This window comes from Salvelinus fontinalis, chromosome 12 (assembly GCF_029448725.1).
Source record: "Salvelinus fontinalis isolate EN_2023a chromosome 12, ASM2944872v1, whole genome shotgun sequence".
Taxonomy (NCBI): domain Eukaryota; kingdom Metazoa; phylum Chordata; class Actinopteri; order Salmoniformes; family Salmonidae; genus Salvelinus; species Salvelinus fontinalis.
Window position 1 is genome coordinate 30,500,149 of NC_074676.1, and position 17,334 is coordinate 30,517,482.

The 17,334-nt window shown below is 45.8% G+C and overlaps 1 protein-coding gene across 3 annotated transcripts in view; it reads right to left on the minus strand.

Moving 5' to 3' along the window:
* Positions 1–17,334, minus strand: part of zfpm1 (zinc finger protein, FOG family member 1) — a 115,136-nt gene that overhangs the window by 30,311 nt on the left and 67,491 nt on the right. For all 3 annotated transcript variants that reach the window (XM_055940338.1, XM_055940337.1, XM_055940339.1), the window contains one exon: positions 9,886–10,019. In XM_055940338.1, the coding sequence (XP_055796313.1) occupies positions 9,886–10,019 (134 nt within the window). The remainder of the gene's footprint in view (positions 1–9,885; positions 10,020–17,334) is intronic.

Consider the following 17,334-nt stretch of genomic DNA (forward strand, 5'->3'; position numbering starts at 1 on the left):
AAACTGAGCAATCGGGGGAGAAGGGCCTTGGTCAGGGAGATGACCAAGAACCCGATACTCACTCTGACAGAGCTCCAGAGTTCCTCTGTGGAGATGAGAGAACCTTCCAGAAGGACAACCATCCCTGCAGCACTCCACAAATCAGGCCTTTATCGTAGAGTGGACATAGGGAAGCCACTCCTCAGTAAAAGGCACGACAGCCCGTTTGGAGTCGGCCAAAAGGCACCTAGACTCTCAGACCATAAGAAACAAGATTCTCTGGTCTGATGAAACCAAGATTGGCCTGAATGCCAAGCGTCACATCTAGAGGAAACCGGGCACCATTCCTACGGTGAAGCATGGTGGTGGCAGCATCATGATGTGGGGATGTTTTTCAGCGGCAGGGACTGGGAGACAGGATCGAGGCAAAGATGAACAGAGCAAAGTACAGAGAGATCCTTAATGAAAACCTGCTCCAGAGCACTCAGGACCTCAGACTGGGGCGAAGATTCACCTTCCAACAGGACAACGACCCTAGGCACACAGCCAAGACAATGGAGGAGTGGCTTTGGGACAAGTCTCTGAATGTCCTTGAGTGGCCCAGCCAGATCCCAAACTTGAACCCGATCGAACATCTCTGGAAAGACCTGAAAATAGCTGTGCAGCAATGTTCTCCAACCAACCTGACAGAGCTTGAGAAGATCTGCAGAGAAGAATGGGAGAAACTCCCCAAATACAGGTGAGCCAAGCTCATAGCGTCATACCCAATAAGACTCGAGGCTGTAATCGCTGCCAAAGGTGCTTCATCAAAGTACTGTAAAGGGTCTGAATACTTATGTCAAATATTTCCATTTTTAATTTGAATAAATTAGCAAAAATGTCTAAAAACCTTTTTTTGCTATGTCATTATGGGGTATTGTGTGTAGATTGATGAGAAAAAAACATTTCATACATTTTAGAATAAGGCTGTAACAAAATTTGGAACAAGTCAAGGGGTCTGAAAACTTTCTGAATGCACTGTACATGTTAAATAAATAAATACAACATATACTGCTGTACATATCATTCTTAATATATCTTGTGAACTGTAAATTAATCTGGTGTATATAAGTATAGATGGCATTTGGATTACTGTTACTGTGCTATTTGGGTTGTTAATTGTTTTCATTCGGACATTTCTTTGTAAAGTCGTCTCAAATAAAACTGTGAAGGACCTCGGCGTTACTCTGGAACCTGATCTCTCTTTTGACGAACATATCAAGACTGTTTCAAGGACAGCTTTTTTCCATCTACGTAACATTGCAAAAATCAGAAACTTTCTGTCCAAAAATGAAGCAGAAAAATGTACCCATGCTTTTGTTAGTTCAAGGTTAGACTACTGCAATGCTTTACTTTCCGGCTACCCGGATAAAGCACTAAATAAACTTCAGTTAGTGCTAAATACGGCTGCTAGAATCCTGACTAGAACCAAAAAATTTGATCATATTACTCCAGTGCTAGTCTCCCTACACTGGCTTCCTGTTAAGGCAAGAGCTGATTTCAAGGTTTTACTGCTAACCTACAAAGCATTACATGGGCTTGCTCCTACCTATCTTTACGATTTGGTCCTGCCGTACATACCTACACGTACGCTACAGTCACAAGACGCAGGCCTCCTAATTGTCTCAAGAATTTCTAAGCAAACAGCTGGAGGCAGGGCTTTCTCCTATAGATCTCAATTTTTATGGAATGGTCTGCCTATCCATGTGAGAGACGCAGACTCGGTCTCAACTTTTAAGTCTTTACTGAAGACTCATCTCTTCAGTGGGTCATATGATTGAGTGTAGTCTGGCCCAGGAGTGTGAAGGTGAACGGAAAGGCTCTGGAGCAACGAACCACCCTTGCTGTCTCTGCCTGGCCGGATCCCCTTTCTCCACTGTGATTCTCTGCCTCTAACCCTACTACAGGGGCTGAGTCACTGGCTTACTGGTGCTCTTTCATGCCGTCCCTAGGAGGGGTGCGTCACTTGAGTGGGTTGAGTCACTGACGTGATCTTCCCTTGGGTTGTGCCGTGGCAGAGATCTTTGTGGACTATACTCGGCCTTGTCTCAGGATGGTAAGTTGGTGGTTGAAGATATCCCTCTAGTGGTGTGGGGGCTGTGCTTTGGCAAAGTGGGTGGGGTTATATCCTTCCTGTTTGGCCCTGTCCGGGGGTATCATCGGATGGGGCCACAGTGTCTCCTCACCCCTCCTGTCTCAGCCTCCAGTATTTATGCTACATTAGTTTATGTGTCGGGGGGCTAGGGTCAGTTTGTTATATCTGGAGTACTTCTCCTGTCTTATACGGTGTCCTGCGTGAATTTAAGTATGCTCTCTAATTCTCTCTTTCTCTCTTTCTTTCTCTCTCTTGGAGGACCTGAGCCCTAGGACCATGCCTCAGGACTACCTGGCATGATGACTCCTTGCTGTCCCCAGTCCACCTGGCCGTGCTGCTGCTCTAGTTTCAACTGTTCTGCCTGCGGCTATGGAACCCTGACCTGTTCACCGGACGTGCTACCTGTCCCAGACCTGCTGTTTTCAACTCTCTAGAGACCGCAGGAGCGGTAGAGATACTCTTAATGATCGGCTATGAAAAGCCAACTGACATTTACTCCTGAGGTGCTGACTTGCTGCACCCTCGACAACTACTATGATTATTATTATTTGACCATGCTCGTCATTTATGAACATTTGAACATCTTGGCCATGTTCTGTTATAATCTCCACCCGGCGCAGCCAGAAGAGGACTAGCCACCCCTCATAGCCTGGTTCCTCTCTAGGTTTCTTCCTTGGTTTTGGCCTTCCTAGGGAGTTTTTCCTAGCCACCGTGCTTCTACGCCTGCATTGCTTGCTGTTTGGGATTTTAGGCTGGGTTTTACAGCACTTTGAGATATCAGCTGATGTACGAAGGGCCATATAAATAAATTTGATTTGATTTCTGGGGTTTTGGGGGGGGGGGGGGTCATTTATATACTTGTTTGACATTTTACTGCATTGTTAGGAGCTAGTAACATAAGCATTTCACGCATTTTTCATTTTTAATAAATTAGCAAAAATGTCTAAAACCCTGTTTTTGCTTTGTCATTATGGGGTATTGTGTGTAGATTGATGAGGACATTTAAAAAAAAAATTTTTTTAGAATAAGGCTGTAACACAACAAAATGTGGAAAAAGTCAAGGGGTGTGAATACTTTCCAAAGGTACTGTATATGTACATTTATTTTGCAACTCACACACACTGTGGCTGTGTGGTCAGCATTGAAGACGTTTTTTGGTTGGAATTGCAGTATGTATTTAGTTTCATAATTTAGACATAAGCTAGCAACTTTTGACAGACTGGTTACATCTAGACAAACAAACTGTTGCTTAACAACTAATGTGTTCTGTGGAGACCAAAAGTGAGATTTCTAATATTTGCATAATCGCTGTGATTGGCAGTGTCTCACGTTAGATGGCGTCACTTCTCCGCGATGCTTGTAAGTATTAACACCCCATGGCTGTTCCACATTTTGTTGTATTACAGCCTGAATTTCAAATTTATTAAATATAGATTTTTTTCTCCATGGCCTACACACAATACCCAATAATGTGAAAGTGGAATTAATACAAAATGAAAAGCTGAAATGTCTTGAGTCAATAAGTATTCAACCCCTTTGTTATGGCAATCCTAAATAAAAAATGTGCTTAACAAGTCACATAATAAGTGGCATGGACAATAATAGTGTTTAACATGATTTTTGAATGACTACCTCATCTCTTTACCCCACACATACAGATCACTCAGTCACGCAGTGAATTTCAAACACCAGGGAGGTTTTCTAATGCCTCGTGAAGAAGGGCACCTATTGGTAGATTGGTATACATTAAAAAAAGCAGACACTGAACATCCCTTTGAGCATGTTGAAGTTATTAATTACACTTTGGATGGAGTATCAATATACCCCGCCACTACAAAGATGCAGGCGTCCATCCTAACTCAGTGAGCAGAGAGGCAGGTGAAAACTGGGGATGGATCAACAACATTGTAGTTACTCCACAATACTAACCTAATTGAAAGAGTGAAAAGAAGGAAGCCTGTATAGAAAACAAATATTCCAAAACGTGTATTCTGTTTGCAACAAGGCACTAAAGTAATACTGCAAAAAAATGTGTCAAAGCAATTAACATTTTGTTCTGAATACAACGTGTTTGGTTTGAGGCAAATCCAATACAAGTCATTACTGAGTACCACTCTCCATTTTCAAGAATAGTGGTGGCTGCATCATGTTATGGGTATGCTTGTAATTGTTAAGGACTGGGGAGTTTTTCAGGAAAAATAAGAAACGGAATGGAGCTAAGCTCATGCAAAATCTTAGAGGAAAACCTGGTTCAGTCTGCTTTCCACCAGACACTGGGAGATCAATTCACCTTTCAGCAGGACAATAACCTAAAACACAAGGCTACACTGGAGTTGCTTACAAAGTAGACAGTGAATGTTCCTTTGTGGCCGAGTTACAGTTTTGACTTAAATCTACTTGAATATCTATGTCAAGACTTGAAAATGGCTGTCTAGCAATGATCAACAAACAACTTGAATAATGTGCGAATATTGTACAATTCAGGTGTGGAAAGCTCTTCGAGAACTATTCAGAAAAACTCACAGCTGTAATCGCTGCTAAAGGTGATTCTTACATGTATTGACTCAGGGGTGTAAATACGTATGTAAATTAGATATTTCTGTATTTCATTTTCAATAAATTTGCTACAAAATCTAAAAACATGTTTTCACTTTGTCATTATGAGGTATTGTGCGTAGATGGGTGAGAAAAATATATATTTAATACATTTTGAATTCAGGCTGTAACCCAACAAAATGTGGAATAAGTCAAGGGTTATAAATGCTGCCTGCCTGCCAATCTGTACCTCTGGAACTCTGAACTGGTTTTGACCTTTTGCCTGTCCACGACCATTCTCTTGCCTACCCCTTTTGGATTGTTAATAAACATATTGGACTCTAACCATCTGTCTTCTGTGTCTGCATCTGGGTCTCGCCTTGTGGCCTTATAGTACGAACTGGCCTTGACAGACCCAGCAGATCTGGACCAGCTCCACCACGCTGTATCCCTGCAGGGAGCCACCATTCGGGGGCATGAGGAGCTACTTCAGGACCTTCTGGAAGGGCTTCATTCCCTGACGGAACGTCACGACCAGGGGTTCAAGGCTGTTATGGAGCAAATCAGGGAGTTAGCTCATAGGCAGCCTACCACCTCTGAGAATCCCCAACCAATCAGAAACTTTTTCCCTGTGAGTGGTGAGGTTGTACAGCCTTCCCCGGGAACCTTGCTTACCTCCTCCGGAGCGATACACTGGGGATCCTGGTATCTGCTGGGGTTTTCTTTCTCAATGCTCCCTTATTTTTGAGCTACAGCCATCTTTGTTTCCTTCGGACCGATCTAAGATAGCATATATTATTACGCTAATGTCGGGAAGGGAGCTCTCCTGGGCAACGGCTGTTTTGGAGCAACAATCTGCCAATTGTCGTCATCTGGAGGATAATTATGGTAGAGAGAGAGGTGACCCATAAACTGCTGGATTTACGTCAAAATTCTCATAGTGTGGCAGACTACGCTGTTGACTTTCACACGCTGGCCTCCGAGAGTACCTGGAATCCGGAGTCCCTTTTTGATACCTTCCTTCACGGACTATCTGAGGAGTTAAAGGATGAGCTAGCTGCTCGGGAATTGCCTGTGGGCCTCGATTCCCTCATCGCCCTCACCATTACAATTGATGGGCAGCTAAGGGAACGCAGGAGTGAGAGGAGGTCTGGCCTGGGTCACACTTGTTCATCCGCAGTGGCTCGCTCATCTTCGAAGGAATCTGGAAGTCCCATGAAGGCTATTTTTCAGAGAGGATCCGAAGCCACCTGAGCTCCCTCGAGAATCATCAGCGACGGGTGAGTCAGATACTCCAGAACCTATGCAACTGGGCAGAGCTAGATTATTGCCTAAGGAACGTTCACATAGGCTGAGTTCCAACAGCTGTCTGTACTGTGGGGCTGCATGACATTATATAGCCACCTGCCCAGTTAAGAGACCCATCTCTATAGTAGGCACAAGTACTCTGGTGAGCCAGACTGGGAATCTACTTAATCCCATTAACCGGACTCCCTCCTTTGTTATACTGCTGTGGGGAGACCAGTCTAAATCTTTAAGGGTGCTCATTGACTCTGGGGCAGATGAGAGTTTTATGGATGCTACTCTAGTTTCTGAATTAGGTATTCCCACACAATTTCTCTCTGTTTCCATGGACGGTAGAGCACTGGACGGACGCTCCATTGGTAGAGTTACCCACAGCACTGTTCCTGTTAATCTACGGGTTTCAGGAAATCACAGTGAGGCTATACAGCTGCTTCTCATTGAGTCTCCCCATGTTCCAGTTGTTTTGGGATTTTCTTAGCTTAAAAAACACAACCCCGTTATTGATTGGACCACAAGTTCAATCTTGGGTTGGAGTCTGTTTTGCCATTCCCATTGCCTCAAAGCAGCGCAGTCTTCCCCGAGACAGCCTCCTCAGGGCTTATGTCAAGTCTCGGATTTCTCTACCGGCCCACAGATTACCACAACCTCCTGGAGGTTTTCAGCAAGGCACGGGCTACTTCTCTTCCCCCGCATCGTCCTCATGATTGTGCCATTGATCTCCCCCCAGGCACCACACCACCTCGGGGTAGGCTATATTCTCTATCTGGGCCGGAGACCAAGGCCATGGGGGAGTACATAGAGGAGTCTCTGGCTACTGGGGCTGTCCGTCCGTCTGCTTCTCCTGCCGGCGCAGGGCTCTTCTTTGTGGAGAAGGACAAGACCCTGCGTCCGTACATTGACTACCGGGGTCTTAAGAATATTACGATTAAGAATTGTTACTCCCTACCACTCCTCTCCTCGGCTTTTGAACCTCTCCCGGGAGCCACCATTTTTTTCCAAGCTGGACTATCGGAATGCCTACCACCTGGTTCGGATATGCGAAGGAGATGAGTGGAAGACAGCATTCAGCACAGCCAAGCGCCTTAATTCCAGGCAGGCCCGGTGGGCTCTGTTATTTACTAGGTTCCATTTCATCAGTCTCCTACCTCCCAGTGTCCAAAAACCTGAAGCCGGATGCTCTCTCCCGTCTATACAGTTCCACTGCCACTCCCTCTGAATCTGAGACCATCCTCCCTGCCTCTTATTTGGCGGCTTCTATTGTTTGGGGAATTGAGGCTCTGGTCCGCAAGGTTCAGCGTTCAAGGCTAACCGTCTGCTTGTGCCTGATGAGGTCTGGTCTCAGGTCCTAGAATGGGCTCACTCCTCCAGGCTTACCTGTCATCCTGGTACTCGTCGGACCCTGGCTTTCCTCCGTCAACGCTTCTGGTGGCCTACCATGGTTCCTGATGTCTCGGCCTTCGTCGCTGCATGCATGGTATGCGCGCAAAGCAAGACTCCGTGGCAAGCTCCGTCTGGCCTCCTACAGCCACTTCCTGTCCCTCATCACCCCTGGTCCCATATTTCTCTGGAATTCGTCACTGTGCTTCCTCCGTCAGATGGCAACACAACCATCCTGACGGTGGTGGACAGATTCTCCAAGGCCTCCCATCTCATCACTCTTCCTAAGTTACCTTCAGCCAAGGAGACGGCCCAGCTTATGGTGCAGCATGTCTTCCATATCCATGGACTCCAAGTTGATGTTGTCTCGGACCGGGGTCCTTGGTTCTCGTCCCAGTTCTGGCAGGCGTTCTACACTCTTATTGGGTCGTCAGCCAGCCTGTCCTCTGGGTTTCATCCCCACTCTAACGGCCAGTCAGAGCGAGCCAATCAAGATATGGAGACGGCACTCCGGTGTCTGGTTACCAGTAACCCCTGGGTGGAATATGCCAGGAACACTCTCCCTTGCTCGGCTACTGGACTATCCCCTTTCGAATGCTCCATGGGGTATCAGCCCCCGCTCTTCCCAGAGCAAGAAGTTGAGGTCAACGTACCTTCAGCCAAAATGTTAATCCACTGCTGTCGGTGTACATGGAAAAGAGCTAGGGTGGCTCTTCTCAAGACCACCGCTTGTCGACAATACCTGGAGGACCGCCACCGGACTCTGGCTCCTCGCTGTCGGGCAGAGCGCATGGCTGGCAGAGCGCACCTACCCCTCCGGGTAGAATCCCGTAACCCCCCCCCCCCCCGTTTCATTGGTCCGTTCTCCATTTCTAGAGTCATTAGTCCCACTGCTGTCCGTCTGCTGTTGCCCCGTACCCTCCGTGTTCTCCCTACTTTTCATATTTCCAGGATTTAAACACTAGTCTCACTGCCCTCTGTCTTCTGCTTCTAGGCCCCTCCCTCCCCCCATGTCATCGATACAGCGTATAAGGTGAGACACCTCCTGAGGGTTCGACCACGGGGCAGGGGTTTCCAGTACCTGGTTAACTGGGGGGGTTATGGCCCGGAGGAGAGGTGCTGGGTTCCAGCTTAAGACATCCTGGACCCGACCCTCATCGCTGATTTTCACCGCCGACACCCCGGGCAGCCAGGTATGCGCCCAGGTAGGACGTCCCTAGAGGGGGGGGGGGGGGGGGGGGGGGGTACTGTCACGCCCTGATCTGTTTCATCTGTCCTTGTGATTGTCTTCAGCCCCTCCAGGTGTCGCTTATTTTCCCTTGTGTATTTATCTCTGTGTTTCCTGTTTCTCTGTGCCAGTTCGTCTTGTATGTTCAAGTCAACCAGCGCCTACTTTTCTATTCTCTTTTACTAGTCCTCCCAGTTTTGACCTTTGCCTGTTTTTCTGGACTCCATTCCTGTCTGCACTGACCTCGAGCCTGTCTGCCATTCTGTACCTCTGGAACTGGTTTTGACCTTTTGTCTGTCCACAACCATTTTGGGATTTTTAATAAACATCTTGGACTCTAACCATCTGCATCTGGGTCTCGCTTAAAGCCCTTATAGCTAGCCCTTCCTTCACTGACATAAAAGCTTGCTTAGCCTGTTTAAATTACCCTGAAGCTGTAGACATGCAGCCCCACAATTAAGAGGAACTGGCTGTTTTCAGAAATCACACCGTAGATCAGCATGTTTCTCCACAATCGTAATTGTTGAGTCAGCTGCTGTAATACAGCAGCTGACTCAGGTTACTGCAATGACTCGTGGCTGTTACGCCCTGACCATAGAGAGCCCTCTAGGTTCTCTATGGTGTAATAGGTCAGAGCGTGACTAGGGGGGTTTTCTAGTTATTTTAGTTCTATGTTGGTGTGTGAGTATGGTTCCCAATTGGAGGCAGCTGAATATCGTTGCCTCAAATTGGGGATCATACTTAGTGTGTCTCTTTTCCCACCTGCGTTGTGGGATATTTTTTTGTTTAGTGCCTATGTGCGCTACGTACTGGACGTTCGTTAATTCTTTGTTGTTTTTGAAGTTTCACTGTAATAAATATGTGGAACTCTACTCACGCTGCGCCTTGGTCCGATTATTTATATAACGATCGTGACAGTGGCAGAAGAATAGCTGCTTCATGAAAACTCCTAATAAGTTAAGCATTAGCACTACAAGCTACAGTAGCATGCTAGCTTTTGTTGAAAGATTAAACATTGTGTGTGCAGCACTAAGTAGGTAGCTGGTTAGTTAACAACATTGTTTCAGTCAAAGATGATTTCAGTTACTGACTCCGCTGTTGAACAAATTTATGCTAGCTTTTCAGACCCATAGTCAAACTCCAGAAATACTGCTCATTGAAGCACACAAAACTACATAGTGATTGTTAATGTGGTAATAGAATCATGCACACACACTGACCGATCTATGGTTGATAAGGCATTTTTTTTAATTTACTGATCCATTGACCAACCTCCTTCCCGACCCTTGACCTTTAACCTCTACCTCCATGCACTTTGAACCCTCACCTCTGGCACCTGGTCATCTCTAGCCTCTTCTGATTGGACGATCCCAGCGTATGGTCCCCATAGTGTGTCAGTGGTGAGGACTCTGCGGGCCAGAACCTTGGGGTCAGCAGTATCGACACTTAGCTCCAGGTCATCTACAGAGAGAATGAGAGAAGAAAGAGAAGAGAGAGCGACTAAGTCACCCAGGTTCCACAAGCAAACAAGATACAAAGCCATACAAAACCAACTCAGTCGAGTCTCAATTTACTGTTGAGAGTTATAATAGTAGAATACACAAGGTGCAATTTCGAAATTCCATTGTACGCAAAAAAGCGTAATTAAATTGTTGCCAGCAGCACAGTTGCAGTCACCAATGTTTCGGATAACATAAAAACAGCCTAAACAGCTCTGCTAGGGTGAGTAAAATGGTCAGAGTGAGCTGTTCTCTCATTTGTGTCTGGAAGTAGCTAGCAAGCTAGCCAATGTTAGCCAACTAGCTTGGGTGCTTGACTGCTGTTGTTAGAACAGAACGCTCAAATCAATCCTACTCCTCGGCCAGAGCGCGTCCAGTGTGCGCTCTGAACGCTCCGAGAGTGAAACTCTTGAGTTTACGAACGCCAGAAAATGTCTCTACGCCTTATAGCAAAATGTGTACAATTGCAGGAAATTAACTTTACATTTTAAAAATATATATCTGCCGTCAAGACCGGGGCCAGTATAATGTTATGCCTGCGAGGTGTGCGGAGTCCAAAACAAATCTCGCTTAGGGCCCCCAAAGGGTTACTGCCGGCCCTGACTACTGGTATACTGCTTGTAGTTAAAGGTCCAATGCAGACGTTTATGAGTGGTCTGAGTGGGGAGGAGAAAACTGAAAACTAGCTGTTATTGGCTGAGAGGTTTGGAAATCATTCTTATTGGTCTGTTAACTAAGCTCAATCCCACCAAAAATGTCAGAAATTTCACGAGATCTTTTCAAACAGCTCTTACACTAAAAGGGAATTATCAGCATTTTTACAATTTCACAATATTGTTCACTCCCCCTTTAACATCAGAACAGCCTGAATTACCAAAGTTGTGTCAAGTTGGCTGCATGTCCTTTGGATGGTGGACCATTCTTGATACACACGGGAAACTGTTGAGCGTGAAAAACCTTTAAGTAGGTAAAGTAGTTTAACTGCAAAAAATAGATTGATTGCACAAATCAGTTGACTGCATGTGTGGGTATGGATGTGGGTACGCAGACCTGCGAGGCACTGCGGCCCCCTCATATTGAGTACAGATTTTTTTGTGTCCCATCAAAGTTCCCCATCCCTAATCTGCGTCATGTCATGGCCAGAGCTCTGATGATTCCAACACTAGGGGGAGTGTGGTGTTGCCTTGAGCACAGAGTGGACTGAGCAGGAGTTGGCCAAAACCAAGGAAACTTTTGTACTTCCTCTTAGGAGATAACTGAGAAAAAGACATGGGAGTCAAGGCATTAGTGTGAGACTTGGACAGAGGGAGCCTCAGGCCACTGAGGAGGAGAGCCATTCACTATCACACTCATGTCCCTTACAATCCCAGAGCAGAATCTCAAAAGTAGGATCACAAAGGTAGGATCTCAAAAGCTTAAACAAAAACACATCTCTCAAAAAGGAATGATTAGGAAAGAAATCTTGAAATTCACTTAGTCCAGTACCTACAGTAAGCTGTCCTATGACACAGCCCCCATAGCCATGGTGCTCTACAGTGCAGTACCATTGGAACCTGCTGTTTACCACCACGTCGTTCAGCTGTCCCTCTCCCTTCATGTTGATTCTGTTGCTCTGTGTGTGTGTCCCCCCCCCCCCCCCCCCCCGATCTCCTCCATGGTTCAGCTTCTCTTTTGGGGGTCGGGCTAAAGTGCCGGGCTGATAAGAGTGTTTGTCTAACACTCTCTATGTCAAAACACTCATCTATCTTCTCTGTATCTATCCCCACCAGAGAACAACAGACAGACGCTGATAAAAATGGCTTTCCCACAGCCAAGAGTGGGAGAAAGAGAGGGGGAGGAAGAGAGGGGGAGGAAGGGAGAGGGGGAGGAATGGAGAGAGGGAGGAGTGGAGGAGAGAGAGGGGGAGATAGAGGGAGGAGTGGAGGAGAGAGAGGGGGAGATAGAGGGAGGAGTGGAGGAGAGAGAGACAGAGGGAGGAGTGGAGGAGCGGGAAGGTGGGGAAAAAATGAAGGAGCAGTAGTGAGAAGGAGATTGGAACAAATCAAGCTTATGAGTGTGTTACTAAGTGGAGGCTGGTGGAAGGAGCTATAGGAGGATGGACTCATTGTAATGTGGGGAATGGATTCATGGAATGGAGTCAAACATGTGGTTCCCATACGTTTGATGTGTTTGTATAAGTCTCATGTACACATCAGCGAGGCTGAAGTCCAGTGTCCAGGCCTATCTCCCATCACCCCTGGCCAGATCACACTCTGACCACCTAATCTCAACACTCCATCAATGTCCAGTCTGCTGCCCTGATATTGGCTGGCCTCGGTCACATGATGCCTTATCAGCATGAACACCCCCATTAACCTAATTGTGAAATTGTCTGCCGGGATTTTATCTTTGTGAAGAAATACAGAGACCACACTGAGTGTCAGTGTGAAGAACCTAAAAATATTCCATCCTCCTTCCATGTTCTGCCTTGCCCCGTTCCCCCCTCTCTGCCAACTGTACCACAGGGAGGTAACCTGGATGGGAGGTCCCAGCTCTAAGTTGCCAACGCACGGTCAGCCGCCCGGGCACACCATCCAACAGGTGGCTTAAAAATCAAGATCAGTTTCATCCTACCACGGAGGAGTGATCATGAGGCCCATTTTAATCACTGCACATGGGTAATCCCTACAGGTTAGCACGGTGCTACACTACGCAGGGCCTCCTACCGTTCTAATCCCTGCTAATTACCACTACCGCACACCACAAACCCCCATAATGACCTGGGGTTCTTATCAATACTGCTCAATGCCCTGCGCTCGCCTCTCAGCTTGATACTGGCCCCTCTGTAGAGGCTCTACACCATCTCTACAGCCCCACAGCCCTGTTCATTGCCCTGCCGCTTGGCCACTCCGCTTGATATGCTGGCCCCTCTCCTCGCCTCTAAACCATCTCTATACCCCCACACAGCAGACCTCAAGAATATCCACGGCCCGGACCACAGACAGTGCCCACAAAACACAGGCAGGACCAGGCTTAATCAATAGGGATCCTGCACCACAGTCCACACAGACCTATCAGCCAGCCTTATCAATAGAGCTCCACTCTGGCAGTGTCCACACAAAGCCTTATCAATATGGCTGCTTCACCAACCACTGGGGCGTCCTGTCCGTTTTACAACAGCAGACAATAAAACAATCACCCTATCGTTAATGAAATGACTAATGCAATTACCCGATGAGTAGACAGAGGGGGATAGAGGGAGTTTAGGAGGAAGAGGGAGGACTGGAGGGAGAATACTGCAAAAGCGAGGCCATACATTTGTATAAAAAATCTATTAGTTTCACATGTTTAGATGTGTTATTTTCTTAAAGACCCTGAGGGATTGTGACCTCATGGCACGTGGGCAATTTAACAGATTCACGCAAATCCACTTCCTCTGTGAATCCTTCAAGAGGAACAAAGGAACCTTCAGGTAACGCTGCGTTCGTAACCAAGCAAGAGGTGGGAATTTACCAGTTGTGAAGTCGTAAATACAAGTTGTATGCATTCACGTGCTTTGACCTCATTGAGAAATGCCAATTGGCTAATGGCCAGGAAGCTGCATAAACCATAAACTAAAAGTACAGCTATCGTGATTGTAAACAAATGATAGTGTTCAAAACCCATATTAATAGATTGCTTTTTCATAAATAATGTTTTGTTGTTGCATTTAACTGCCGAAATTGCTGTTATTGAGGTCATTTACTTTGTAATTGACGTCAGAGGTCAGCATGTGGGAGAAGTGGGAGCTCAGGATGATAAGTAAGTTTCCCACTTGAATTACCAGTTTGAGGGCCGTTCAAGTGGATTTTTCCCAGTCGTATGTGGTAAATTCCAATTTTCGCAGCATAAACATCCCATTCAAGCTATGTAAAAGACATACGTGCTAACAGACACCTGAAAGTAGTTTTACAAGTCTGTCAGATTGACATGACGGCAGTGAACAGTGAGATTCTGCCCCTTATATGTACCTATGAGTAAACCAACACCACCATGGACCATTCAAAGGGGTTGTTAGTTATACCATGTTAACGTAATACCTACAACTGTAGTTTACAGTACAGTCCTGTAGGGGCACTGGAGCTCAGCCTTGATAACCCAAACAATGTTATGAGAAAGAGATACAGTAGCACTTCCTGGTAAAATACATAGCTTACACTTATCTATTCATTCTCAACATATCATGAGACTATTGGACACACCTGTCTTTGTGCAGTAGTTCATTGTCTATGAAATTGTTCAGGTGGACAAGAACTTTGAGGTATTGGGCAATTAATGACATCACCAACCTTACATCAACGTTACAACAGGCCAACCTAACCTAGCGATGTGCTGGTCGCCACGTTTGCAAAACAACACGCATGATCATCTGCACCATCCTATGGGAGTCGAGCATGCTCATAAGGACTCAGTCATCTGAGTGGATCTCAATGCGTAAAAAAGAGTTACACAACCCTCTGTAGCAGGATCTCCCCTATTCCCCAACACCATCGTCTCCTCTATCAGGACTAATTGATTTTTTAAAAGGCTATTGTTGATATCAAATTAGCACATCGCTGCGAAGCCATTGATTTTTTGACACAGTACAACAGGAAGTCTTTATCAGGGCCGCACTCCGACCCTGCACTAATAGCTGGGGTTTAACCTCTGCTGAATGACAAATCCCTGAGCTATCTCCCCTACTCACTCAGCATGGGGGCTCCCCCTCTCTGCTCTGCACCTCACAACTGAGGAAAGGAGATGGGCCGCTACCGGTACACAGGAGCCCTACGGTGCAGGCTTGGAGAGACCATCAGAGCTAACAGTCACAATATATGAGTGTCTGTGAGAGAGTGAGAGAGAGATAGAGAGAAAGAAAGCGAACCCACTCCTCCAGTCAGGATATAGAAACGTTATGGTCTAACACAGTCCCTTGGGTCCAGCATCGGTTCAGTTGAAAAAATACAAATTTCTCATGCTCAGGACGCAATAATTTCCATTTTACACTCTGTTGCACAGCAAAGATAAGACACCTGCGACGCCAAGCTAATCAGATGAGCTTCAACAGAACTTTATCATTGACATTTACAACTGTTTACCCAACTAATTTCTCTTAACTGCACTGCTGAACTTTTATCTGCAAAATACATACACTAGGAAAGAGCAGATGCCGAACATGCAAAATCCAAATATGTTAAATAAGATCAAGTAATTTAAAACAAAATGGGGAAAAATATGTGTGAGCCCAAGTTGGCAAGGCATTGTTGACAAAATATACCCCTGGGAATACAGACAGAAATGTGAAGAATGCTGACATTCACATGCAAAACTTAATTTTGAGTTCAGAAGCCCAGTGGTTGAATATGTTTATTTGTGATAAGAGCCTGTGATAGAGATACATGACTAGTACTGTAGCGTTCTCTTATGCAGTGCTTATGCTTTAAGTATGGGCTACTTTATCACTCTAAAAAGGGAGCACAAGGTAATGTAAAGAATACCATGTCATCATAAATAGTGGCTTGGTGAAATTTACTACTCTAAAAGGTGCTATCTAGATCCAAACAAATGGTCATTCAGCTGTCCCCATAGGATAACCCTTTGCAGAACCCTTTTTGGTTCCAGGTAGAACCCTTTCCACAGAGGGTTCTACTTGGAAGCCAAAACGGTTCTACCTGGAACCAAAAAGGGTTCTCCTATGGGCACAGGCAAATAAGTATTTTAAAACCCTTTATTTCTAAGTATACCCATGCCTCTGTCTCCAGGAGGCTGTACTGTACCAACAGAGAGAGCTGTGAAACAGAGAAACATTGTTAGGGCCGAGGGCAGCAGGGTTAGATCTGATCAAGACTTCACTGCTACCCCTGAGCTGCAACAAAACTCCCCTTCAAAGAGAGAGAGAGAGAGAGAAACAGAGAATGTGTGTGCAAGTGAGTGAGTGTGTGTGTGTTTCCCTCCATCTCTTCCAGCCTCCCCTAACTCCACTGTTACCCTTTCATAAATTGAAAGTGGAGACCTTCAAGAAACTCTCCTGATAATCACACATAAATTAATTAGAAAATGTTTCTCGACATTCTCTCCGCATAGATGGAGGAAAAAAAGACTCAGGCAAAGCCACAAAATTAATTGTACGGTATGTGACTTCGATAATTAATTCAATCATTAACTCTACTTCAACAACTCCTTCTGGCTTCATGAAGGACATTTCAATCATAGCTGTGTCAGGATGTAGACTTGGAAAGAAACCTGAAAAGTTGATATTAGAGAATGAAGCTTTACAGTCAGGGCCATGTTCAGATTCACTAGCTAAAGTTAGAAGGCCTAAGGTGCTATATGATAATAGTGCAGGTTTGTGTCTGTCTAAAAAGAGCCAACAATGTTTAAACATAATAGTGGCTTCCTGTAATATACAGTAATCATGGGTAAGCAAAAGGAAGTACCAGTAACGGAGGAGAGACAATTGAGTCCGCTCTTGTTCCACTTCCTAAAATGGCTACTTTGCTCCTACAGTATTAACAGCCATGTGAGAGAAACCTACTGTATGAGGAAATTGAGCTTTTGTGAGAGGAGAATATGAAAAAAGTGTCAGAAATGCCCATTTCCTGGTGCTAATTCATCGACTCACGGTGGAGGAGGTTCTGTATGGACATTCAGTCATTCCAGAGATACTTCCATTTGGGCACACCAAGCCAACAATCCATATCAGAACATACTGAGATGAGAAATAACTCTCTTACTAGCTACACCACAATCCAAGATGGCCAGTCAGTCACCCTCTCCAAGCTCACCACAGTACATGTGACAGGGTCACCACATTCATCAGATCTAAAAACCTACACTACATAATGGAGCAGTGAGCTGGAGTGGGAAGCTGGTGTGAGTCTGGCAGGGGAGAGATAGAGGACAGGAGGGGGAAAGAACAAACTGAAACGCGTGGTACGAAGGACAGGATGTGGGCTAGCACTGCAGAGAAGCCAGGCGTCTGATAGGGTCGTAATCACCATGGCACTGTCTCGGGCAGCAGGCGCTAACACATCGGCGATGGGAGCAGCTGGGCTGATAGGGCCGGGACAGCAGTGAGAAATGTTCCTTTAGATTATACCCCTCGCCTATCAATCATCACGAGGGGAACAGAGTGACACAGAGACAAGGCAGAGAGAGAGAGAGAGAGGGGGGAGAGAGAGAAGAGGGAACATAGATAGAGGGGGGAGTTGAGGATTAGCTAGCTCCTTCATTATAGATAAATAAACTAAAGCAGGTCCATCATTAAATAGTGAGCTCAT